This window comes from Leuresthes tenuis, unplaced genomic scaffold, assembly GCF_036924035.1.
Source record: "Leuresthes tenuis unplaced genomic scaffold, fLeuTen1.0.hap1 SCAF_7, whole genome shotgun sequence".
In the NCBI taxonomy this organism is placed as follows: Eukaryota; Metazoa; Chordata; class Actinopteri; order Atheriniformes; family Atherinopsidae; genus Leuresthes; species Leuresthes tenuis.
The window spans coordinates 2,615,272-2,635,852 of NW_027325361.1; the positions used below are offsets into that span (position 1 = coordinate 2,615,272).

The window sequence follows — 20,581 nt, forward strand, 5'->3', positions numbered from 1 at the left end:
ACGAGGGAGTCTAAGCTGGACACCGTGACCTCTGACCCCTCACACAAGCTGAGGCCCAGACAGCTTTATGTGTTTCCCTCTGAACCGGGACTTATTCCACCCCAGGGGGGCTTTAATGGCCGGGGAGGGGTACAAGGTACATTTATTGAGATGTTTAGGTCATAGCAGACAGTTTGAACCTAAGATATTTCGTGTTTCTCAACCTTAACTGTAACGCATTCCTAAAAAAGTTGGGATGGAGGCAATTTATGGCTAAAAATTAGATTTAAAAACCATGATCTGGTCCTAAAGCAGCCGCCATGACAGGCTCTGAGGAGCAAAGATGTTCAGAGGAGCTCCAGTTTGTTTAAAACAATGTTCCTCAGAGAAAGACTGGAAGGGATCTGCATATTTCTGCCTCTACAGAGCAGAAAATCATTAAAGCATTCAAGGAATCTGGAGGAGTTTCAGTGTAAAGGACGAGGGAGCAAGCCTAAGCTGGACCCCGTGACCTCTGACCCCCGTCATTCATCAGCAGCTGATAGAAGCACATGGACAAGGAATTACTGTGGAAACCTTTGTCCAGCACCACAATACAGAGTTCCATTCACAAGCTTTACTGTGCAGGAAAGAAGCCTGATGCTAACCTCGTCCACTTCTCTGGGCTCGGAGGCGTCTGGGATGGACCGTCACACGGTGGAAACGTGTGCTGTGGTCAGACCCATCAGTATTCCACATCTTTGGTGGAAGAAATGGAGCAAAGAGCAGAAGCAGCATCCAGCCTGCTGTCAGCAACCAGTCCCTGCAGCCAGGCTCTGTGATGGTATGGGGTTGGATCAGGGGGCAAAGCTCATTTCCACTTCTGTGACGGCAGCATTAATGCAGAAGAGTTCGGGTACTGGACCACGAACTGTGAACTATAACGCACTCAGAATACTAAAGTAAAAGCTTTGAGGGACTATTTAGTTTTATCTGAACCTTCTTTGAACTCTTCACCTCTATCCAGATAAACAAGAACTCATAAAAACACGAAACATAACCCGATATGTGATGTATTTCACTATAAAATGGAGTTATAACGCTTTAGTTAAAGGTTTCTAAGCTACTTTTCGAATAATTTTTATTAATGAATCATGATTTTATGTTAATATGAATGTTTTTCAGACCTTGGGGGTTTTAATTTTAAGCTTTGATGTAATAACAGACGGTGATGGAGTCTTTTCTGGAATTAAAACCCTTGAGCCTTCGGGCCTTCGGGCCTTCGATCAGTCCTCAGAGCAGAGTTTCTGTCTGTACACCTGTTTCTGCTGGATTGTCCCACACCAGTATGAGGCTGTGGGCCTCCAGTCTGCAGCTGACACCTCCCACACCGAGGTGGTGCTGTAGCCTTCCTCTGACTCCGTCCACGACCCCTCTGCAGCCGCCGATGTGACCAGCATGTCATCCACCCACCACAGGATGCATTGCCTCTGTGACTTCAGTCCATTCAAGAGGCAGACGAGCAAGTGAGGAGATTCTGGATCCTGAGAGAGCCGAGGGGAGGATAAAATCTGAACCGACGGACCTGTGGAAGTAAGGTTTACTGTTACTTTGCTGGTGGGATGGTTTCCCTTTTTACATTTTTAAGCCTGACTCTCATTAAAAAAAACATAAAAACAATGTTCCTCAGAGACAGACTGGAAGGGATCTGCATATTTCTGCCTCTACAGAGCAGAATATCATTAAAGCATTCAAGGAATATGGAGGCGTTTCAGTGTAAAGGACGAGGGAGTCTAAGCTGGACCCCGTGACCTCTGACCCCTCACACAAGCTGAGGCCCAGACAGCTTTATGTGTTTCCCTCTGAACCGGGACTTATTCCACCCCAAGGGGGCTTTAATGGCCGGGGAGGGGTACAAGGTACATTTATTGAGATGTTTAGGTCATAGCAGACAGTTTGAACCTAAGATATTTCGTGTTTCTCAACCTTAACTGTAACGCATTCCTAAAAAGGTCGGGATGGAGGCAATTTATGGCTAAAAATGAGATTTAAAAACCATGATCTGGTCCTAAAGCAGCCTCCATGACAGGCTCTGAGGAGCAAAGATGTTCAGAGGAGCTCCAGTTTGTCCAAAAATGTGTTTAAAACAATGTTCCTCAGAGAAAGACTGGAAGGGATCTGCATATTTCTGCCTCTACAGAGCAGAATATCATTAAAGCATTCAAGGAATCTGGAGGAGTTTCAGTGTAAAGGACGAGGGAGCGAGCCTAAGCTGGACCCCGTGACCTCTGACCCCTCAGACGCTGCATCAAGAACCGTCATTCATCAGCAGCTGATAGAAGCACCTGGACAAGGGATTACTGTGGAAACCTTTGTCAAGCACCACAATACAGAGTTCCATCCACAAGCTTTACTGTGCAGAAAAGAAGCCTGATGTTAACCTCGTCCACTTCTCTGGGCTCGGAGGCGTCTGGGATGGACCGTCACACGGTGGAAACGTGTGCTGTGGTCAGACCCATCAGTATTCCACATCTTTGGTGGAAGAAATGGAGCAAAGAGCAAAAGCAGCATCCAGCCTGCTGTCAGCAGCCAGTCCCTGCAGCCAGGTTCTGTGATGGTATGGGGTTGGATCAGGGGGCAAAGCTCATTTCCACTTCTGTGATGGCAGCATTAATGCAGAAGAGTTCGGGTACTGGAACACGAACTGTGAACTATAACGCACTCGGAATACTAAAGTAAAAGCTTTGAGGGACTATTTAGTTTTATCTGAACCTTCTTTGAACTCTTCACCTCTATCCAGATAAACAAGAACTCATAAAAACACGAAACTTAACCTGATATGTGATGTATTTCACTATAAAATGGAGTTATAACGCTTTAGTTAAAGGTTTCTAAGCTACTTTTTGAATAATTTTTATTAATGAATCATGATTTTATGTTAATATGAATGTTTTTCAGACCTTGGGGGTTTTAATTTTAAGCTTTGATGTAATAACAGACGGTGATGGAGTCTTTTCTGGAATTAAAACCCTCGAGCCTTCGAGCCTTCGGGCCTTCGATCAGTCCTCAGAGCAGAGTTTCTGTCTGTACACCTGTTTCTGCTGGATTGTCCCACACCAGTATGAGGCTGTGGGCCTCCAGTCTGCAGCTGACACCTCCCACACCGAGGTGGTGCTGTAGCCTTCCTCTGACTCCGTCCACGACCCCTCTGCAGCCGCCGATGTGACCAGCATGTCATCCACCCACCACAGGACGCATTGCCTCTGTGACTTCAGTCCATTCAAGAGGCAGACGAGCAAGTGAGGAGATTCTGGATCCTGAGAGAGCCGAGGGGAGGATAAAATCTGAACCGACGGACCTGTGGAAGTAAGGTTTACTGTTACTTTGCTGGTGGGATGGTTTCACTTTTTACATTTTAAGCCTGACTCTCATTAAAAAAAAAACATAAAAACAATGTTCCTCGGAGAAAGACTGGAAGGGATCTGCATATTTCTGCCTCTACAGAGCAGAATATCATTAAAGCATTCAAGGAATCTGGAGGAGTTTCAGTGTAAAGGACGAGGGAGTCTAAGCTGGACCCCGTGACCTCTGACCCCTCACACAAGCTGAGGCCCAGACAGCTTTATGTGTTTCCCTCTGAACCGGGACTTATTCCACCCCAAGGGGGCTTTAATGGCCGGGGAGGGGTACAAGGTACATTTATTGAGATGTTTAGGTCATAGCAGACAGTTTGAACCTAAGATATTTCGTGTTTCTCAACCTTAACTGTAACGCATTCCTAAAAAAGTTGGGATGGAGGCAATTTACAGCTAAAAATGAGATTTAAAAAACATGATCTGGTCCTAAAGCAGCCTCCATGACAGGCTCTGAGGAGCAAAGATGTTCAGAGGAGCTCCAGTTTGTGTTTAAAACAATGTTCCTCAGAGAAAGACTGGAAGGGATCTGCATATTTCTATATGATTAATCTGAACCGACGGACCTGTGGAAGACCTGAAAGAACCTGAAAACAAAGGAAGTATTGATGCTGGTGTCATAAAACCGACTCCTGGACGTCCAACACAAACAACCTCCGTCTCTGTGAAGGTTTGGAGGATCTCATACCTGTTGTGTTATTCTTTTGATGGGGAAGAAACTCGTCATCTTCCCCACAAGCAGCTGCTTCTTGACTGATTCCCACCTGGAGGTGAGTTCCAGGGCTGAAATCCATCGAGAACGAGACAGAGCGTCCGCCGGGCGATGAGCAAACAGCTCGACACCTTCAGCAGCAGCAGGAAACAAACCAGGATCATTACCACCAACAGCCCGACGCAGAGAAATACGCAGGTTCATCTCTTTATCCGTGCAGTCTTACCCCAAAAGGATGATGAAGGCCACTGTTGAATCCATCCTGAAGACTCTTCGTCCTCCTCTCCAGCTAAAGATCGATTCTACTGAGAATAAAAGTGCATCAAATGAGGATTTATTTCGTAGAACTCACATAAACACATGCAAGTAAATGAAAACGTCATAAAAAGTTTCTTAACTGTAGCGATTCCTGCTGACATATAAATGCAGAATCTTTTGCTTTGAGCTAAGACCTAAAAACTTCTACCTTTAGTCTCTTATTCTGGCATCTCACTGGTATAATTTTAGATGATTTATAGGTCAAATCAATGTTTCATTTGGTTATATTAATGCTACGCAGCCCTCCTGAAACATTGCTTTGGTCATTCGTTTGTGAAGTGCAGGGTTATTGTCTCAAAACAAAAGAATTCAAAGAAATGAGCTCCTTGTTAGAACCATGAGATAAACTGGAGGAAATGTCTATATTTTACTGTAAATAACATAAAAAAAGTCTTTTAAAACAAGGGTTTTGGTCGAATAGTAAAAATCTGACCTCCTATTGTTTTTTTCCGAAGCTCTTTTCTTTGACATCGTTGGAAAACGTCGGAAAGATTCGATAAAGATGTTCAATTAGTGCTCGAGATCTCACATATTATGACATAAATGCCACAATAGGATCAAGAAAAACTGATAAAAGGGAAATATAGGCTGCTGACTCTCATCGTCCACATGAATGAATTAATTTTATCTATTTTATTCCTGCTGCGAAAGGCGATAATAAAGGAATTATCGGAGTTCCTTTCCTCAGTATTTAGAGAAATCAAGCAGCTGTTTTCATGGCTGCTACTCAGATACTTTCAGGTCATTTCACTGATTTAAGAACCCAAGCTCCTGTCTCTTTAAGACACCCCCCTCCTTTTTAAAGTGAACTTCCTCCTGATTGGCTGACTTCTGGAGGCCTGCAGAGGGCAGCGTTTGTAAGCCAAACGGCCTTTAATTACTGTAGAAAGTCCTGAAAACTACTCGTATCAGTTTGAAATCTGATTACTTAAACACGTTTACTGCATTATAAACAAAATGATCATTTTATTTCACTTTAAGGACCATTTTAACCTCACGTTATGATTTTTATTTCAATACATTCTCTTATGGGGACATTTTTCTGTTTAAAAAGTCACCACGAGGAGGTTTTCCACCTTAAATAATGTATTCCACCTTAAATAAACACTATAATGTATCATACGTGTTATATGCTTAAAATAAACTATAGTTACAGTTTTATCACACGAATAAATGTCCTTATTGGACAAGTTTAACCAAGTTAAAGTTCTGATTATCCTTTTTTTCCAGCCAGTGTTTTTATTCCATTAAAAGTAGTTACATATTAAATAATGAGAACGTTTTGCTTTAACTTGAAAAATTAACAGTTAACAGAAGATTTTTATCACAAATAAATCAACATAATATAATAAAAGTGTTTTTAACTTTAAAAAACTACTGAATAAGAAGTTTTAAAACATTTCCAGTTATTCTGCTGATATTTATCCTTTATTGTAACTAAATTAAAGTCATTTTACCGTCTGAAGCTCCATTATTTTATTCTATTTTGTATAATTTACATTAAACAGAATTCAGATAAAACAACCTGTGTTTCCATCATGAATAAAACCTCCACCAGAAGCTTTTCACGAGCTCGTTTGCTGTAATTGTCTTGATTTTTTTACCTGGTAAGCTGCAGTTTCTGCCGTCAGTCCGACTCCTGCGGCTCTGCAGAGGGTCTCATCACGACTGATATCAGCAAACGTTTTCTGTGTCTGGAAAACAGAAACACGAGAAACCGTTGGAGCAGAACACAAAGGTCTCCAGAGGGGACAAACTGCTCTGGGATCGAGTCGACCGTTGGCTCTGGCGGTTGGTGAAAAACAGGAAATTTTCTCTTTAATGCTGTTGAACGACTGTTGGCACCAAAATAATATTCCAGTAAAACTTCACCAGCAAAAACACTTTGTTTTTGTGCTTTTATGTGCTGAATATCACCCTGAAATGCATGAGATTAAACAACACAGAAGGTTTTGTTGGATTTTTATGGACAATAAAGGATAAATATCAGCAGAATAACTGGACCTAACATAACCTTTTATGGACAGAAGGTTTTGTTGGATTTTTATGGACAATAAAGGATAAATATTAGCAGAATAACTGGACCTAACATAACCTTTTATGGACAGAAGGTTTTGTTGGATTTTTATGGACAATAAAGGATAGATATTAGCAGAATAACTGGACCTAACATAACCTTTTATGGACAGAAGGTTTTGTTGGATTTTTATGGACAATAAAGGATAAATATCAGCAGAATAACTGGACCTAACATAACCTTTTATGGACAGAAGGTTTTGTTGGATTTTTATGGACAATAAAGGATAGATATTAGCAGAATAACTGGACCTAACATAACCTTATATGGACAGAAGGTTTTGTTGGATTTTTATGGACAATAAAGGATAAATATCAGCAGAATAACTGGACCTAACATAACCTTTTATGGACAGAAGGTTTTGTTGGATTTTTATGGACAATAAAGGATAAATATCAGCAGAATAACTGGACCTAACATAACCTTTTATGGACAGAAGGTTTTGTTGGATTTTTATGGACAATAAAGGATAAATATCAGCAGAATAACTGGACCTAACATAACCTTTTATGGACAGAAGGTTTTGTTGGATTTTTATGGACAATAAAGGATAAATATCAGCAGAATAACTGGACCTAACATAACCTTTTATGGACAGAAGGTTTTGTTGGATTTTTATGGACAATAAAGGATAAATATCAGCAGAATAACTGGACCTAACATAACCTTTTATGGACAGAAGGTTTTGTTGGATTTTTATGGACAATAAAGGATAAATATCAGCAGAATAACTGGACCTAACATAACCTTTTATGGACAGAAGGTTTTGTTAGATTTTTATGGATTTTTTCAGGTTAAATTGCATCCGTTATACTGTGTTTAAAACCTTTTACCTGTTGCACAAAGGTGCATAAACTTGATCGATATAAACAATATGGAACAGAGGAAAACAAGAGAAAATAAATGAAAAAGAGGTTTTATTTGAGGCACAAACCCAGAGAGATTTTAGGCACCAAGCATGAGAAGGAAAAAGATTAATTAAATTAACATTAAACATGTTGAAGCTGCACAAAAGTTTAATTCCTCCAGGTGTGATGTCATTACCTCTGAGCCAATCACGGTCCTGGATCAGGTGTGAAGAGGAAACTTGAAGTAACCAGGTCTAAGTGAAGAGTCATCATGTGATTTAAATGTTTATACTTCTTGAGGTTCTGAATTTATACTTAAGATGTTCTTTAAAGCGCAGTTTGGGGTTCAAGATCTGTCCCAAAGACACGTTTCCAGCTGCTGCTGATCAATGCTCTGATTAACTGATCCTCAGTCAGTGTGAGCAGCTCCATAAAAGCAGAAGTTCTGTCAGTTTAACACGATGCCAAGGAGGAAAGACACCAGCAATGATCTCAGAGAAGCAGCTGCTGCTGCCCATCAGTCTGGGAAGGGTTATAAGGCCATTTCCAGACTATCTGGAGTCCATCATTCTACAGAGAGAAAGATTATTCACAAGTGGAAAACATTCAGGACAGCTGTCAGTCTTCCCAGGAGTGGACGTCCCAGCAAGTTCACCCCAAGGTGAAGAAGCCCAGAGCTACATCTCAGACTCTACAGGCCTCAGTTAGCGTGTTAAAGGTTAAAGGTCACCCCAAGGTGAAGAAGCCCAGAGCTACATCTCAGACTCTACAGGCCTCAGTTAGCATGTTAAAGGTTAAAGGTCACCCCAAGGTGAAGAAGCCCAGAGCTACATCTCAGACTCTACAGGCCTCAGTTAGCATGCTAAAGGTTAAAGGTCATGACAGCACAGTTAGAAAAAGACTGAACAAGGATGGCTTGTTTGGAAGGGCTGCAGGAGAAAGCCTCTTCTCTCTAAAAAGAACATGGCAGCACAGCTTAGGTTTGCAAAGCTGCATCTGAACAAAGCTCAAGACTTCTGGAACAATGTCCTTTGGACAGACCAGAGCAAAGTGGAGATGTTTGGTCCTAATGCACAGCAGCACGTTTGGAGGAAACCAAACACAGCATATCAGCACAAACACCTCATACCAGCTGTCAAGCACGGTGGTGGAGGGCTGATGATCTGGGCTGGTTCTGCAGCCACAGGACCTGGGCACCTTGCAGTCATTGAGTCCACCATGAACTCCTCTGGATACCAAAGTATTCTAGAGTCAAATGTGAGGCCATCTGTCCCACAGCTAAAGCTGGGCTGAAACTGGCTCATCAACAGGACAAAGATCCCAAACACAGCAGCAGATCTACAGCAGAATGTGTGAAAAAGAAAAGAATCAAGGTGTTGCAATGGTCCAGTCAGAGTCCAGACCTCAGCCTGACTGAAATGCTGTGGTGGGACCTTAAGAGAGCTGTGCAGAAACCAATGCTGCAAACCTCAATGAGCTGAAGCACAGCTGGAGAGAAGAGGGCCGAGATTCCTCCAGAACCAGGAGAGAGACTGATAACGTCATGTACTGAACTCGAGTGTTTTCCACAGTCATTTTAATGCTTTAAAGAGACTAAATGGACCAAAAACGGTGTTATTTCAGCCAGGTTCAGATGTGGGGAACCGGATGTTTATGTGCCGTCCATCTTTGAAGGTTTGCTTTTAAAATTAATACAGATTTACACAGAAGAGACTGAGATTTTAATAACTGAGATGGGGGGGTGGCACAGGAGGAAGAGTGGTCGTCCTCCAACTGGAAGGTCAGCGGTTCGAGCTCCTGTCAAAGTTCTGCTGGATGTATAAATATATAAATGCTCATTTAACAACGTGTTCACCATCATTTTAGAGTCTATTTATTTCCTATTTTATTAATTAAAGCTGGAAACATTTTCCTCCATTCTGTGATGTTTTTACATGTTAAATAGATTAAACTGCGAGTCAAACCGTCTTTAAACACATCAGTCAGCTCTTTAATGGTTGCAGATTCCCATAATTATCATATATTTTCTCTTTGGTTTTGATAAAACACGCGTGGAACAAATGAGCAAAGGTCAGGCTTTTATTGATCTGAGCTGAGCTCACATTTCCTCTTCGATCTCAGCCTGAGTTACAGTTTTAAAGAGAAAGAAACAGGCGGTAAAGTCGAACCGGTTCAGTCGGTACCGGCAGAACAGCGGCGTTAAGGCTCGGTCCACAGCTTCTCCCGGTCTGAGCCTCGGCTCCTCCCGCAGTAATAAACAGCCGAGTCTCTCTCCTCAGAGCCTCGCAGCAGCAGCGAGCCGTCAGCCGAGGCAGAAACCTTGTCAGCATGGACGCCGTCGCCGTACTTCACCCTGATGCGCTCTGAGAACATGAGGGTCAGAAGCATCTCGGGACCCTGTCCTGCTGCCTTCCTGTACCAGCTGATGATGGAGGGGGGCGCTGAAGCGGTGGTACTGAAGTCATCCAGAAGGGGGCACTGCAGGGTGACATTCTCCCCGACTCTCACCCGGATGGTGGAGGCCGGCAGCGCAGCCGCGTGCTGCTGGAAACCTGCAAAACAACCGCATTAGAGAAGAGGAGTGAGTGTTATTCTGGATGCACCTGTGCAGAAATATCAGTGAGAAACAGAAGAAGAAGGTGGAACGACTCAAAACTCCCAGAGTTTCGGAGGCTCGGGTTTAATTATGAGATAAAAAGACTAAAAAAGAGTCAGAATCTGTTCAGTATGAAGAATAAAAGGCAGAAACAGAGTTTTTTTTATCAGTTCTCAGCAGCTTTAAAGTGAATCTCTGGTCTGAGCTCCTTTATTCTCCAACACAGCCTGAACCCTCTGAGACAAGCTTTCTGTCATTTCTTTAAGGAGTCTTCAGGAATAGTTCTCCAGGCTTCTTGAAGGACATCCCAAAGCTCTTCTTTGGATGTGGGCTGCCTTTTGTTCCGTTCTCTGTCAGATGATCCCACACTGCTTCAATAATGTTGAGGTCCGGGCTCTGGGGAGGATTCATCCCTCCATAAGACCTGTTGCCACTGATTTTCAGTCCACTTCTTGTGTCATTTGGCACAGCTCAGCCTTTTCTCCCTGTTTCCCTTCCTTAAGAACGGCTTCTTGACAGCCACCCTTCCATGGAGCCCATTTCTGATGAGGCTTGGGCCAACAGTAGATGGATCAGCTGAAGGTCCAGATGCATCTCTCAGGTCCTGTCAGGTCACAGCTGGATTTTTTCCTCTTTCTTAAGGACATCACTTTCAGATCCTGTTCATCTGCTGTAGATAGTTTTTTAGGCCTGACACTTCTTCTTTTGTCCTCCACTTGTCCAGTTTCCTCAAATGTTTTAAGGACACACTGCACACCATGCTGAGATATGCCAAGTTTTCAGCTAATAGCTCTTTGGGAATCACCTTGTTGCTGCAGAAATCCTATTTTCTGTCTGTCAAACTGTGTTTTCTTTGCTGTTTTTCATAGATGCAGCTAAAGAAATGGGAACAAATGATGTGTCTTTGTGACAAAGGGCCTAAAGATCCAATTTAAAATGGTTTTCGGTCTTTAACTTGGAATAATTTCTAATTGTTTTAATTAAACAACAGAATGGGAATAATTTCTCCTTTTTATTGAGAGATTAAAAGTAAAAATAATTCCTCTAAAAAAGGATGAATTATTCCTTTAATTGCTCCTCTCAGTCCAGCAAATGATTTTCATTATCGCTTCATATTTTATATTAAAAGTCATATTAGATTCACATTACTGATAGAAAACAGAAATATATGAATAAGTTTCTATTTTCCAACTAATTTAATGAATAATTTCCTCTTTCAAACTGGAATCTTTAACTTGAAACATTAAAATCCTCCCATATTGCCTTAAAAAAAGCTCTTTATAAACTGTGTGAATGTAGATTTGATGAATTAAAGGCGACTCACCGCTGAGAGCGAGGAGGATCACACAGACCGGGACGGACGCCATCTCACACTGATGAAACTGAACCAGCTGCTGTTTTTGTTCATCAAACCAGCCGAGCGCGAGATTTCAAAACAACAGTCACACATGAACAAGTTTGTGGAGTCTGACAGAGTCTCCTGGTTTTTAGACATTTTAAAACACAGATTGTGAGCCCTTTCCAATCTCAAAGCTATTTTTCTGACAAAAAAAGACTAAACAACAACTGTGCAACATTTATAGTTAAACCTTTATTCTAGTTAATCTAATCTCTTCACAATTAGGGATGACATTTGCCTTCATAGTTATTTATTTTACCCGTTTAAACATAGAAAACAGTTAAAAGCAAAGACAATTATCGCCAACATTAAATTTAATGGATACATCTTAAAAATGAACATAAACATTACCTTTTTTGCCAAGGATGCCTTGTGCTGGGTACCAACTTCAGCCTACAGGGAAAGACAAATACTTAGTATGGAGGCAGAAGAGGTGTGTGTCATTAAAAGAACAATTCCAGGCAAATTACCTCTCAGATAACAACCTCCTTGACCCAAACCAACTCCACCGAAACAGCTCTGTTGGCTGTGACCTTAAAAGAAGCCAGAGCGACAGCTAAGTCTGTACTTATCCTGCTCGACTTATCGGCTGCATTTGACACTTTCAACCACAGCATCCTTTTGTCCATACTCTCCAGCATGGGCATCACAGGGAGAGCACACTCCTGGTTTGAATCATGCCTCACTGGTCGGTCATTCAAAGTATCCTGGCTTGGTCACACTTCTGCAGCGCACCACCTCGCCACAGGGGTCCCCCAAGGCTCAGTACTGGGACTAAACTTTATCCTTGAGTTCTTGCAGCGTCGATCGCGTGCCGTACAGGTTCTGAAAAACTTTAAAGGTGGTTTCTAGAGTCACCTCTACAGGCTTCATTTTGATGCTCGTGTGGTAACTGTGGTTGTAACTTTCCACGAGATCCTGCAGGACGTCGAGGTATCGACGTGTGTTATTAGCAGTAAAATATCTCCACATCCTGGTTTTTAACGTGCGGTTAAACCTCGCAATCTACTTGAATGCTCCTGCAAAGGCTTCTGTCCCAACTGGGTCCCTCCGTTGGTCCCAGGATTGTCGTCTAGCAGCTCCTACACCACGCCTAAGACAATCCAAACTCTGTTCATGTGTCGTCCCACGATGGTGGAATGACCTACCGAGCGCTACCAGAACAGGGGCGTCCCTGTCTATCTTCAAGAAGCTCCTGAAAACCCAGCTCTTCAGAGAGCATCTCCTATCCCAGCACTTACCTTGTACTTCCCTCCCCCCTCTATCTCTGCACTTTATCTTTCTGCACTTCCTTCTATGCCTGCACCCTATCTCTACTCTGTCCCCTCTGACAGAGTCGGACTCCTGGGTTCCTTCTATGGAGCTTATTGTTAGCTTTTTATAAAGCTGTTATATCTTCATTTGTAAGTCGCTTTGGATAAAAGCGTCTGCTAAATACAGAAACATAAACAACATAAACAAATTCAACCTGGGGCTATAGTTTAGACCGTTAACTGTGGCCGCGTGTTACGCTGAATGTGTAAAAAAAAGCACAGAGAAACAACAAAAATACGATTTCGTTGTGGCATTTGTGCAATTAAACAACATGCAGGTGAGTTTTAAAAGACTTTAGCCTGAATTTTACAAGTTTTCTTGACTTCAGCAACCGATTCACTGTCCTCGCTTCTCGACCGCCATGTTGGTTTGATTTTGCCTCGTTCGGTGCCGCCAACATCAACCGACGTCATCGCGTGGCACGAGTATTCCCGTGTATTCAAAGGTTTTGAGAAAGGTGCACGAAATTAAAACTACATTCGGAACGCTTAGTAACACTCCCGACTGACTATATATTATATAATATATTTCCACCTTACCTGCTGCTTCAGTCATAAAAAAGATTATAGCGTACGTGCAGTTCACAGAGGAAACTGGACAAAAGAAGAAGTGTCAGGCCTAAAAAACTATCTCCAGCAGATGAACAGGATCTGAAAGTGATGTCCTTAAGAAAGAGGAAAAAATCCAGCTGTGACCTGACAGGACCTGAGAGATGCATCTGGACCTTCAGCTGATCCATCTACTGTTGGCCCAAGCCTCATCAGAAATGGGCTCCATGGAAGGGTGGCTGTCAAGAAGCCGTTCTTAAGGAAGGGAAACAGGGAGAAAAGGCTGAGCTGTGCCAAATGACACAAGAAGTGGACTGAAAATCAGTGGCAACAGGTCTTATGGAGGGATGAATCCTCCCCAGAGCCCGGACCTCAACATTATTGAAGCAGTGTGGGATCATCTGACAGAGAACGGAACAAAAGGCAGCCCACATCCAAAGAAGAGCTTTGGGATGTCCTTCAAGAAGCCTGGAGAACTATTCCTGAAGACTCCTTAAAGAAATGACAGAAAGCTCGTCTCAGAGGGTTCAGGCTGTGTTGGAGAATAAAGGAGCTCAGACCAGATATTCACTTTCTATCTGACAGAGGTCAAACATCGCGTTTTTAAAGCACCAACGACTTGCAACACTCACCAGGACAGTCTGGGATGCGATACTGTGGGCGAGAGCGCTCGGCATGCCCATTTTTACTGCTCCTTCAGCCAGTGCTTCTGCAAAAAGGTACACCTGTACAGAGGGATCAGATTTATGGTTTCCACTTCAAAAGGATCAGATCATACTGATTAGATAAGATGCTGTGCATGAACAAGAAGGCCGAGTTAGCAAAGAGGAAGGAACAGATGCCATGAGTCTGGAACAGCTGCACAACCTTTGCCTTTAAATGATCCATGCTTCATGTTTTAAATAATTATTTTCATATCTTAAGACGTCCACACAATCAACTCCCACATGCAGATTATAACCCAGACAAGGCCACGAAGGCACCAGTGCAGATGTTTATAAAGCAGACGAGGAACTGGAGCTTTAACACAATGATTCATTGTGAAAGTGAAGCTAAACTTCTTTCCAAAGGGATTAAAAGAAGAATCAACTCATATTCTAACCATGAAGACGCAGAAAGGAGTTCAGCTGGACCGGATTTAATACAGTTCCCTTAAGAAAGAGGAAAAAATCCAGCTGTGACCTGACAGGACCTGAGAGATGCATCTGGACCTTCAGCTGATCCATCTACTGTTGGCCCAAGCCTCATCAGAAATGGTCTCCATGGAAGGGTGGCTGTCAAGAAGCCGTTCTTAAGGAAGGGAAACAGGGAGAAAAGGCTGAGCTGTGCCAAATGACACAAGAAGCCATTCTTAAGGAAAAGTTTATCAGTTCTTTCTCTGATATCAGATCCAATAAGATGGACTTTGTGATGTTTTTATGTCTTTATGATGAATAAAACCACTCGGTTTTTATTACTTACTGGATATTCTTTAATATCCTCCTGGAAAGATTAGAGCCTGATGACACGAGTTAAAGTCCAAAGTGTTTAAGGTGCAGCAGCTGTGAGGAGTCCTTTATAGCAGGAACACAGACGACTCAGTCGCTGATCTGAGAGGAGAAATGGCGCAGAAAGGAGCTCAGCTGGACCGTGAAAGCATCTCTTGTTCGATCTGTTTGGATCTGCTGAAGGATCCGGTGACTATTCCCTGTGGACACAGCTACTGCAGGAACTGTATTAAAGGCTTCTGGGATGGAGAGGATCAGAAGGGAATCCACAGCTGCCCTCAGTGCAGGAAAACTTTCACACCGAGGCCTGTCCTGGAGAAAAACACCATGTTAGCTGCTTTAGTGGAGCAGCTGAAGAAGACTGGACTCCAAGCTGCTCCTGCTGATCACTGCTATGCTGGAGCTGAAGATGTGGCCTGTGATTTCTGCTCTGGAAGAAAACTGAAAGCCGTCAAGTCCTGTTTAGTCTGTCTGGCCTCTTACTGTGAGAATCACCTTCAGCCTCATTATGATTCACCTCCATTCAGGAAACACAAGCTGGTGGAGCCCTCCAAGAACCTCCAGGAGAACATCTGCTCTCGTCACGATGAGTTGATGAAGATGTTCTGCCGCACTGATCAGAAGTCTATCTGTTATCTCTGCTCTGTGGAGGAACATAAAGGCCACGACACAGTGTCAGCTGCAGCAGAAAGGACTGAGAGGCAGAGAGAGCTGGAGGGGAGTCGGCAGCAAATCCAGCAGAGAGTCCAGGACCGAGAGAAAGATGTGAAGCTGCTTCAGCAGGAGGTGGAGGCCATCAATCAGTCTGCTGATAAAACAGTGGAGCACAGTGAGAAGATCTTCACTGAGCTGATCCGTCTCCTCCAGAAAAGAAGCTCTGAGGTGAAGCAGCAGATCAGATCCCAGCAGCAAACTGAAGTGAGTCGAGTCAAAGAGCTTCAGGAGAAGCTGGAGCAGGAGATCACTGAGCTGCAGAGGAAAGATGCTGAGCTGCAGCAGCTCTCACACACAGAGGATCACACCCAGTTTCTACAGAACTGCCCCTCAGTGTCAGCACTCAGGGAGTCTACACCCTCATCCAGCATCAAGATCCGTCCTCTGAGGCACTTTGAGGCTGTGACAGCAGCTGTGTCAGAGCTCAGAGAGAAACTACAGGACATCCTGAGAGAGGAATGGACCAACATCTCCCTGAGAGGCACTGAGGTGGATGTTTTACTGCAGGAACCAGAACCAGAACCAGAACCTGAACCTGAACCTGAACCTGAACCTGAACCTGAACCAGAACCTGAACCAGAACCAGAACCTGAACCTGAACCTGAACCTGAACCTGAACCTGAACCAGAACCAAAGAGCAGAGCTGACTTCTTAAAATATTCATGTGAAATCAAACTGGATCCAAACACAGTACACAGACGTCTGTTCCTGTCAGAGGGGAACAGAAAAGTGACAAGAATGGATCAACTTCAGTCTTATTCTGCTGATCCAGACACATTCACTGGATGTTTTCAGGTCCTGAGCAGAGAGAGTCTGACTGGACGCTGTTACTGGGAGGTGGAGATGGGAGGGGAAGGAGTTGTTGTAGCAGTCGCATACAAGAACATCAGGAGAGCAGGAGGTGGGACTGAATGTAGATTTGGATTTAATGACAAATCTTGGGCATTAAATTGTGACCCAGACAGTTATTCATTTTGGTACAACAGCATAAAAACCTCCATCTCAGGTCCTCTGCCCTCCAGAGTCGGAGTGTACCTGGATCACAGAGCAGGTATTCTGTCCTTCTACAGCATCTCTGAAACCATGACTCTGCTCCACAGAGTCCAGACCACATTCACTCAGCCGCTCTATGCTGGGATTAGGTTTCATTATTATTCTGATGGATCCTCAGCAGAGTTGTGTAAAGTGAAATAAAGGTATCCTGTCAGCTCTTTGCTGTTTATTTGCTGCTTTTTCCTGGGTTTGTGCAGCCATGGAGGGTATCACTGCTAATGATGAGTTTTATTCACAGAAATGTTTCTCCACATGAAAATCTAAACTTCTCTGAGCTCTAAATATTAGTTGGATGCTTGTGTTGATGTGTCTGTATGTTGTTGTTTCTCTTCCACTTCATGGAGCCCAACAGAGAGATCAGCAGACCTTCCTTTATCACAGACTCTGTTCACATCTCATCACTTTGTAAATGTAAAATTATTCTGGAGCTACACTGACTTTGATTTTATCAGAGATCAAATGTTGCTGCTGTTTTCTAAATCAACCAACAGATGACTTTACAGCTAATGATTCCATGAATATGGCAAATAGTGGTGGAGAGAGGGTGCTGTAAACCCAAATGACTTCAAAACTTTTGTGGAAACCGTTTATCTCAAAGTTTTTGAGCAAGTTGGAATATTTAAGTTTGGAAAACTTACATTTTTTAAATCATTTCCACTCAAATAGTGTTTTTTTTTTAATTTGTGAGTGTACTAAAAACATTTGTTTTAATTGGTTTATATCTTTTCATTTCTTTGTAATGACTTGTTCTGATGCTACGGGACTTAATTTACACAGCTCATAAACTCCTTTTTTAAAAAAGAATACTCAAATAAACTTCTTCACTCAACAAATGTGGAATATTTCAGTGTTTTTCTTCTTTTTATCCAAAGCACAGCACCAGAACTGTAACACTTTCTGTTGAAACCGTTTCCTGCTGCTGTGTGTATTAAAAGAAGAACACATTTGTGCTGCAGCTACAGTTTTTAAATGGCCTCACGTTGTTTTTAAATGAAGCCTTAAACGAGGGAACAATATTTCTTGTGAGAACACATCTCGGTGAAACCGTGAGCGCGCAGGTGAGCGCGCAATCAGCGGGAAGCTATATCAGCTGGGCCCATGCTGCCCAGACCAACAGAGTTGTGTTCGGCTGCTGAGGACTGGAAACACATCCCAACAGGTAAGAAATAAGTTCTACTTGGACACAACGTGGCGTTTAGCTTGTGTTGATTTAAGCGTTTTTTTCTGTGCGTGTTTATCACGTAAAGCTGCTCACCGGCAGGTTTTAAGAAGCTGTGGAGCAGGGATCTCCATCTCCGGTCCCCGAGGGTCGCTGTCCTGCAGGTTTTATGTTGCTTCAACACACCCGATTCAGATCGATGCCTCATTAGCAGGTTTGTGCAGAACTTAATATTTTAAAGAGATCCATTTCATCTGAATCAGGTTCGTTGAAGCAGGGAAACATCTAAAACCTGCAGGACAGCGGCCCTCGGGGACCGTAGATGGAGATCCCTGCTGAAGAGGGCCTTGATTTCTAATTAAATGCGGTTCATAGCAGAACAGCCGCTTTAAGTCCGCAAACTGCGTAAATGCGCCTCTTTGGTTAAATGTTTCTGGAGCTAATTGTCGTAAATGCCCCTCTTTGTTATGGAAAAGCCATTTGGTTAAATGTTTCTGGAGCTAATTGTCGTGGTTACATGCTGCCATTCCGACATTGGCCTCCAATTGTCGGAATGGCGACGCTTCATTTTTTATCAAACGTCCCGCCATTCCGACACTTTTTTCCTCCTATGGTCGGAATGGCGGTATATATTTTTATTTTTTTAACATACCGCCATTCCGACAGTTCCTTTTAATAGCCTATTTTTTACCCAAAACATTTTGCACTAATGATATGGCGGCGCAAATACGCCCTAAAGTTTGGCGCACAAACTCTGCATATACAGAGGCCACAGAGGCCTCGCAAACAAACTTTAATAATCTATTATCAAAATCCCCTGAATGTCAAATATAAAAATACAGATATTAATGTAACTCTGGCGAGACTGAAACTGATTAAGCAGAAATACAGTGTCAGTGAGCTGTCAGCAGCCAGCTGGAGCGGAGCTCTCCACAGAGCCCATGCGTCTTTTGCCCGCTGTCATCATATGCAGAAGTAATAATTACAATTACAGATCACGGCTACTGCACAGGACACAGTTGCGAGCACTCTGCCTTGCCTTGCCAATAGGAGAGGAGAGAAATGACAGCATAGAACGTATAAAACACAACAAAATGCAGTAAAAACGTTTATTCATGTCATACTCGCTCCAATTTTGGGAAGCGCGGATGGGCTTTGCGCATTTGGCACAAACACACATCCGTTGCGCAAGGCTTTATCCAGCCTGTTGATATCTTAAGGACCTAACTGGTCACACCTGGGAGTAAATGTCATGTAGAGATTGTTTTTACATGGCATTACAGCTGAACATATAGCTTTCATCCACAAACCAACGTGGGAGAGCCCGAAGACGCATGTGCCAGACGCACAGAGGCATGCGTAAAACCGATTTTGACCCCTTCATGCTGTTTATTTGCTTTCTTTTAGTTAACTTTCGTTTCTTTTGGATTCTTGTGCGTGTTATGGAGCCGTTATGGAGCCGTTTCGGTCCATGTTTGTAAGCCTTTTTTTCCTGGATTACATTTTCGGAAGTTGAAACAAGTGGCATTGGAGTGTGTGACTGAAAACCACCGCGGTCTGCTTCTCCTCCTCCAGTTGCCCAGACTTTGTGTTTTTAATAACGCTTATCTGTAAACGTGTTAAACATATAAATTGCATAAACAGAAAGAAGGGACTCGCCTGTTGAGTAACGCACATTTCCTTATACTGAAAGCCTTGTCGGAATGGTGGGATGTCGGAATGGGTGTTGCCACCCAATTGTCGTAAATGCGCCCGTTTGTTATGGAAAAGCCATTTGGTTAAATGTTTCTGGAGCTAATTGTCATAAATGCGCCCGTTTGTTATGGAAAAGCCATTTGGTTAAATGTTTCTGGAGCTAATTGTCATAAATGCGCCCGTTTGTTATGGAAAAGCCATTTGGTTAAATGTTTCTGGAGCTAATTGTCGTGAATGCGCCCGTTTGTTATAGAAAAGTCATTTGGTTAAATGTTTCTGGAGCTAATTGTCGTGAATGCGCCTGTTTGTTATGGAAAAGCCATTTGGTTAAATGTTTCTGGAGCTAATTGTCGTAAATGCGCCCGTTTGTTATGGAAAAGCCATTTGGATAAATGTTTCTGGAGCTAATTGTCGTAAATGCGCCTGTTTGTTATGGAAAAGCCATTTGGTTAAATGTTTCTGGAGCTAATTGTCATAAATGCGCCCGTTTGTTATGGAAAAGCCATTTGGTTAAATGTTTCTGGAGCTAATTGTTGTAAATGCGCCTGTTTGTTATGGAAAAGTCATTTGGTTAAATGTTTCTGGAGCTAATTGTCATAAATGCGCCCGTTTGTTATGGAAAAGCCATTTGGTTAAATGTTTCTGGAGCTAATTGTCATAAATGCGCCCGTTTGTTATGGAAAAGCCATTTGGTTAAATGTTTCTGGAGCTAATTGTCGTGAATGCGCCTGTTTGTTATGGAAAAGCCATTTGGTTAAATATTTCTGGAGCTAATTGTCATAAATGCGCCCGTTTGTTATGGAAAAGCCATTTGGTTAAATGTTTCTGGAGCTAATTGTCGTGAATGCGCCTGTTTGTTATGGAAAAGCCATTTGGTTAAATATTTCTGGAGCTAATTGTAGTAAATGCGCCCGTTTGTTATGGAAAAGTCATTTGGTTAAATGTTCCTGGAGCTAATTGTCATAAATGCGCCCGTTTGTTATGGAAAAGCCATTTGGTTAAATGTTTCTGGAGCTAATTGTCATAAATGCGCCCGTTTGTTATGGAAAAGCCATTTGGTTAAATGTTTCTGGAGCTAATTGTCGTGAATGCGCCCGTTTGTTATGGAAAAGCCATTTGGTTAAATGTTTCTGGAGCTAATTGTCGTGAATGCGCCTGTTTGTTATGGAAAAGTCATTTGGTTAAATGTTTCTGGAGCTAATTGTCATAAATGCGCCCGTTTGTTATGGAAAAGCCATTTGGTTAAATATTTCTGGAGCTAATTGTCATAAATGCGCCCGTTTGTTATGG

At 42.7% G+C, this 20,581-nt stretch overlaps 1 protein-coding gene across 2 annotated transcripts in view; it reads left to right on the forward strand.

Annotated features, from left to right (window-relative positions):
• The first annotated feature begins 14,675 nt into the window (after positions 1–14,675).
• Positions 14,676–20,581, forward strand: part of LOC140311517 (tripartite motif-containing protein 16-like) — a 252,966-nt gene continuing 247,060 nt past the window's right edge. Inside the window, exon 1 of one of the 2 annotated variants that reach the window (XM_072388907.1) lies at positions 14,676–16,526. In XM_072388907.1, the coding sequence (XP_072245008.1) occupies positions 14,785–16,526 (1,742 nt within the window). In that variant the 5' untranslated portion in view covers positions 14,676–14,784. Of the gene's footprint in view, positions 16,863–20,581 lie in introns of those variants that run through there. The other variant, XM_072388906.1, reaches the window with a different exon arrangement.